Genomic DNA, 6,588 nt, shown 5'->3' with positions numbered 1-6,588 from the left:
TTCATTTTGACAAATTAAGAAAGGACAATTTTTTTTTTACCTATTATACCCTCAATTAAATGACTAATTATTTTTAAAAATGTAAAACTTTTCATCCACTTCATAATAAGAAGGTTGTAAAATGGTAAACTCATTATGTCATTAATTATTTTCTTAATAGGTGTACCAATTCAAAAGTAGACAAGTAATTAGGGACAGAAGGAGTATTACACAGTGAAGAAAATATGTTTCTCTGGTGTTTTTATGGCACAAAAAACGACAAATAGTTGAGAAACTTAGAAATGGACAATGTGGGGACAAAATATATGTATTTTCGTTGCTTGATTGATGGTTACTTTCGTTCTTTCATTTTTCCTCAGCTAATGAAAGCAATACGTACAGCTTGGCACTTGGCAGCTTCTCAACCACCTTTATTAAACTCTTTTCATCCAAAACATGAACAATAACTTTAGCTCGTAAAAATATAATCCGCTGCATTCCTTTAAACTTAGTGGGTAAAAACATTTTTCTATTAATTTAATCCAAATTCAATTCGTTGAAAGTTTGGATTGATTTAATTTGAGCGCCTAAATTGAACAAATAATCAAGTTTAGGTATTAAATAAATTACTCTCTCCATTTTTATTTAGTTGTTACCATTTAGGTTTCACGCTCCTTAAAAAATTAGGTAAGTTTACCATTGTATCCTTATTTAGTATTCTTTTGATGTCAAGTTTTCAATAAATGAACATAAATTAATTTACTTTGACTAACTAATTTGACCAATGAATATAGATTACTTACTTAGTTTTTCTATGTTGGTCAAATATATACTTTCAAAGGATAAAATAAGAAGAATAGTATCATTTATGCATTGATTTTGTGAAATGACTAATACTCCCTCTGTCCCTAATTACTTGTCCACTTTTGAATTGATACACCAATTAAGAAAACAATTAATGGCATAGTGAGTTTACCATTTTACCCCTATTAATTATGAAGTTGGTGAAAAGTTCTACATTTTTCAAAGTAATTAATCATTTAATTGAGGGTATAATAGGTAAAAAAAATTATCCTTTCTTGATTTGTCAAAATGGACAAGTAATTAGGGAAAACTATAAAAGGAAAAATGGACAAGTAATTAGGGACAGAGGAAATATTAAAGAAAATCTATTTTTAGTAAGAACGACATAAATAGGAATGAAGGGAATAGTATAAGAGAACTAACAAATGAAATAAATTTGGCAAGTGTTTGAGTAGATGGAATTATAATCTATTGTTTTGCTCGTTTTATATAATCTGGTCAACCATACTAACTTTTGAACAAAATTGATTTGTTGATTCAATCTATTTTAACTCGCTCAAATTCAATTGAGATGACCTATTTGCCACCTCTTAACATGAGCAAAGAGCCATTTTTTTGACATTCCAGTTGTCAAATGAACAAACCGACTCTCCCCATCCCAACTGGAGCCTATGAAATTAAGAGACTCGTGTAATCTGATTTGGATTTGGACCATGACTTTTCAGCCAAAATAATGGACCTACATTGTCCTCTATTATAATTGATTTTCTAAAAAAACCTATGCATCTTTCCCATTTTGTATATATCCAACCTTGATATTTTAGTATTCTTAAGAAACTGCATTTATTAAACCCTAAATAGAGCAACACAAATCGTACTGATTCGTATAATCGATCTCAACTTATCTATGTTTTGTTGAAGTAGTAACAAGCGAACTGCAACTCTACTTCCTGTTTGTGGCAGGCTTAAAAATAACTATTGATGAAATAGGAGAAACGCACTTTACTTTCCATGTGTCTTTCATGGAGAAACTGCTAGTTTATCTGTAGGTTTAAATAATCAATAAGTTGGTTGTATACACAACACAAACCAGACAATTTGGTATCTATGACCCATAATATAATGCTTTACTAATTGAATTAAAAGCAACTCCCAAACATGAAGATAACGTTTAGACAATGAAAGCAACAACGATGGACAACTCAATTCCACCACTAATATAGGACAACAAAAAGTTATTCCATCATATTCAAGACTCACAATTCATCATAATGCTTTTCGCGGGTTTGACCATTTTAAACCATGAAATTCAACATATACAGCAAAGGTGTAGGAAATTGATGTGGGTAGGAATTAGCATACTTTCAGGAAAATAGTAGATGTCGACGACCAAATTCCATCTCAACCATTGCTGGATATAGATTAGATCATCAAGAAAGTCATATCAGGTGTTGAATCAAGGAGTAGGGCCTAATCATAGTGAGTGGGACGCCGCTAAACAGTGAGAACTATCTGAAGTAGTACAATCACAACCTAACCTTTAAACAAAATTGGCATTTCCTGTATATAGCGCTTTTAAGTAGGGGTGTCAAACATGGCTGCCCGTCCAACCCACCCAAAATCTTATGAGTTCGGCACAAGATAATTTCATATTGGGTTGATTTTGCCTCAACCCAACATAACTCATTTTTGGGTTTACTGCTACAGATTTACTTTGATTTTTTCTATGGATTGGGAGTCGGGTTACAGGTCAAGGTCAAGGTCAGGTCGGGTCTTAGGCTGGGGTTAGGTATCGAGGCTCAGGTCTTGGAAGAAGGTACGGTCTTGAGTTTCAAGTTTCATGGCTCGAGTCTTTGGGTACAGAGTCAGGGTTGTGTCTCAGATTGGGTCTCTATTAGACTCAGGTCTTATGTCCCAAGTCAGATATGAAGTCCCGAGACTCGATGGATGGTAGGGGAGGGTGGGTCTCAGCAAGGGGCAGGGCTGGGATAGGGTAGGGGGAAGTGGACAATTCAAAAAAGTTAGGCCAAGTTGGGTGTGTCATGAGTCAAGACCCAATCCATTTCAGGCCAAGTAACTTTTGGCTAGTTTTAGCATAACCCATTTTAACATGCTCAAATCCAATCCAACCCGCCTATTTGACACCCTAGCCATAGGTACATTTCTTAAATTCTCCAGGAATTACATTAACTAGGTTACAAATGAAAGAGGAACTCACATGTAGTAATAGAGCACAACAGTGTTTGTTTTCAATAAGAAAACTAAAAAAGAGAGAATTGACATAGACAGAGAAATAGTTACTAATACCTACTACATTGTCTTACAAATAGGCATACAAACATGAGTGCAAGAGTCCACTTAAACAAGCATCCAAGGTCAGATGCAGACAAGTGTAATATAACATACCTAATCTTCTCAATCATGGAAAAGACGGTCTATCTGACTAGATAAATATCAGCAAAAATTATGATAGTATATCTTAATGCAACTTCAGTAAATGCTGATATCTACCACCAATAAAAGTTAAAAGTATCTTTGGTTATACTAAGTTACTAATAGACAGTAAAGTTGGAAGACAGCTGGAAGGAAGCACTTATGCTGCATCACGAAATATTTGATTGAATATGTTCAGTAACTGTGGCATAAAATGTGAAACAGTCTACACGAGGACATTTGGCATAGCAGCAAAATGGTTTTAAAAAACATAAAAAACAGAAAGAAAATAAGATAGTATAGCCAAATATAATTTACCTTTTCCAGGATAGTTGAGTTTTTGAAACAGTAAAAGACAATGCCCATATGAGGGACATGGTTACAATGAAAACGTCTTAAGTTGAAAGCGGAAGCTTGCTCAAAATTGAACTGACTAAATTGCTACTGAAGTAGACCACAAATACATAATATAATATTTTGCTCCTAAACACTATGACCATTACTGGAAGATCTCTATGCACCAGCAAAATCAGTGTTTCACATAGCAATCTAAAATGTTCAAGTACAAGTATGTGGCAGAGAGGTCAAGGAAAAGGAGAAACCTATTACGCCAAATGCATTGCCTTCATAGCAAAGCCAGGTGTAAACTTTGCTAAGATGCAGTGTAAACTTTGTGATTGAAGAATGTGACATGATTTTGAACTTCATGCAATACATCAACTAGTTAGTAAATGTTATTGCCTGTCTTCTCGGTAAGGCTGATTTGTCTCTGATGTAGTAGGAAACCTTGAAAAGACATATATTAGTATGGCCAGACTTCCAATTGAGCTAAAAAGTGTTTCTTTCACATTCTAAACCTGCAAGTATAACTTTTCACAAGTAATGACATCCAGAGAATGGTCCGCAAGCAAGTCAGCAAAACAACATTCGCGGGAGAAATGCAACCACTATCTCTATTTCTTCTCTATGAACGATTTGGCCTTTTCCATCCAGCGAACAAATTCAAGTTTATCTTTGTTCTTCATGTATTGATGTAAGAATGCACAAAGTTCATCGCTTATTCCCCTTGTCTCTAGGAAATCATAAAGAGAATTCTGCAGTTCATCATCCAATTCTCTGCAAATCATGGTAATACAAGAGTTGAGGAAATTTTGGAATGTTCAGTTTCACACATTTCCCCATGCTGAAGTTCTTAACAGCCACATAAGCAAACTCAGAAGAAATTTTGGAATGTTCAGTTTCACACATTTCCCTATCCTGAAGTTCTTAACAACCTTATAAGCAAACTCAGCAGAAAAACACTAAATAAGAAAGCTAAGCAAGCAAGATGGAGATTGGGGAATTAGATCAGAGATACATACTTAAATGGAGGGCCTACATAAGGCTGATCCACTATGCCATTTTGCCCATGCATATAAACTTTACGAATCTCAACGCTGTTTGGCCATGCAGAACAAACAAACTCGAGCACTTCATTGCCTTCTCCTTTGAGAACATTGACAATCATAGTTATGTGAAGTTGCACATCATCTGCTGCAGATACATCACTACCTTTTTGAACAGGAATAGATGCATCAAACATGGTAACTTCAACTTTAATTTCTTCATTCTCTCCAAATTTCTTGTTTAATTTAATCCATTGCTCTCCAGGCCTTTCATCAATGATAAATGAATCAAATTTTGTGATAGGCTGCAATTCAATAATTGCAAAAATAGCATTAGAGACATTGCTGATTCACACTATTCAATGTATGAAAACATAAGCAACAGCTAGCCAGATAATAAATAACATAGTTCAAGAGTTTCCTTCTGCAACACGAATAACTTGGAATAGGTATACCATGAGTTGCGTCCATACATCAGAGAATATAGATGAAGCAGATGCAAGATAATTACCGTTAAAGTCAGTCCACATTTAAAATTTCTATTTTAGCATTTTCAAAGTTAACTACCTCAAAGCATTTTCTGTAACGTATGTAGAATTGTAGATTCTATTACAAAAGGGGTAGCTGCATGAGCAAAATTCAGACTTGATCTTTTAATGCATGGATTGTGTAATACACATTTCGTTGGGCAATTGTGTTAATTGATACACATGAATGTCTCATGTTTACAGTGACCCCATATATTTATATGTCCCAAATGCTTCAGATCATACGATGACATTACTTTTTTTGATAAAATCATATGATGACATTAGTTTGCTATCTAACATATCTGATGCAAAGCTAAAGTTCAAGAATCTTCATTTATGAGTCAGTAAATGAACATTCTCACTTTGGTTCAGAGAATCAGCCGAGCAAGTCAATGGTGTGGAACAAACAACTGGTTGACATATAGTTGGTGACAAAGTTCATTAATACAGTTCACTCTTCTGTTGAAGTCACCCACCTCCTCCTAGTTTTCTCACAACAAGCTGCACAACAAAAAAACATTCCTACTCTAAGAAAGAATGAAAATCTATCAGGCCTTCCTAAATACCAGTCATACCTTCAGAAAATGGTAAAGATCATCAAACTTCAGCCTAATCCCTACATCTTCCTGACCACTCCCAGAAGCAAAAAGAGAACACGGGGTTTGACAAGGTTCATCTTTTTCTCATGGTTAAGAGGCTATAATATGGAACACCTAATTCTAATCAGCAAACACTAATTAATTAATAAGATTCAATTGGCTGCTCAAACATTGGCAAATTACATGAAGTAACTAAAAGGAACTAATAAGCTAGGCCACCATCGTAAATTAGCTATTGTAAAATTGAATTGGCTACTCAAACATTGGCAAATGAGACTATCTGAAATAAACGAAAGGAACTAATAGTGCTTTCTTGAAATAATTCAAATCCCTCTTTAGTCCAAGCAATTACCACATACTCCAAAACATGGAAGAAACAATAATTTAACAAGGAATGAGAAATTGCGTACCTGAGAGGGAGGAGAATGTTCAAGCTCGTAGCGAATCTCGTAACGGAGGAGTCTGAGAATGTTCTCTTCAAATGCTTCTCTACGCATCTCCGATATGTAATTTCTAGTAAAATTGAAGATGACTGGCTGGGGTTGCTGCTGAAGCAAAACCCTTTTGGCTATTCCTCTTAAAGGTCTAACTAATCGACGAGCCATTGCCATGGATGAATACCAAATTCCCAGAGGAAAGCGAGGGGCTTAAGGAGGGTTTAACAATCTGTAGTCTTCAACCATTTTTCCTTTTTATTTCAGTTGCTCTATTGGGCTGTACCTGGAAATGTTTTTTGGCCCAATTTTTTGGGTCATGTTCCTTTTATATACCCAAGTAAATAATTCTTCATCATTAATTAGAGGTCTCATGTTAGGGCGTTCTACCCAATGTTAATGGAACCCAGAAAACAAACAAATA

The 6,588-nt window shown here is 34.9% G+C and overlaps 1 protein-coding gene across 1 annotated transcript; it reads right to left on the bottom strand.

The window, feature by feature from the left end:
* Nucleotides 1-3,506: 3,506 nt before the first annotated feature.
* Nucleotides 3,507-6,403, bottom strand: LOC125860026 (uncharacterized protein At2g39795, mitochondrial). The gene is made up of 3 exons (XM_049539917.1): nucleotides 6,141-6,403; nucleotides 4,578-4,906; nucleotides 3,507-4,332 (listed from the first exon to the last, which is right to left on the bottom strand). Exons 1-3 carry the CDS (start codon nucleotides 6,339-6,341, stop codon nucleotides 4,170-4,172), a joined length of 693 nt encoding a protein of 230 aa, XP_049395874.1. The 5' UTR covers nucleotides 6,342-6,403; the 3' UTR covers nucleotides 3,507-4,169.
* Between the last annotated feature and the right edge of the window lie 185 nt (nucleotides 6,404-6,588).

Source organism: Solanum stenotomum, chromosome 3 (assembly GCF_019186545.1).
Source record: "Solanum stenotomum isolate F172 chromosome 3, ASM1918654v1, whole genome shotgun sequence".
Classification (NCBI taxonomy): Eukaryota; Viridiplantae; Streptophyta; class Magnoliopsida; order Solanales; family Solanaceae; genus Solanum; species Solanum stenotomum.
Note: the sequence above shows the minus strand (reverse complement) of the source record. Positions and strands in the feature narration are given on the sequence as shown.

Coding starts and splice junctions, on each gene's coding strand:
- LOC125860026 (XM_049539917.1), bottom strand. CDS start 6,341: ATGGCAATGGCTCGTCGATTAGTTAGACCTTTAAGAGGAATAGCCAAA. Junction 4,907..6,140: donor AACATTCTCCTCCCTCTCAG/GTACGCAATTTC, acceptor ATTGAATTGCAG/CCTATCACAAAATTTGATTC. Junction 4,333..4,577: donor TATGTAGGCCCTCCATTTAA/GTATGTATCTCT, acceptor CATGATTTGCAG/AGAATTGGATGATGAACTGC.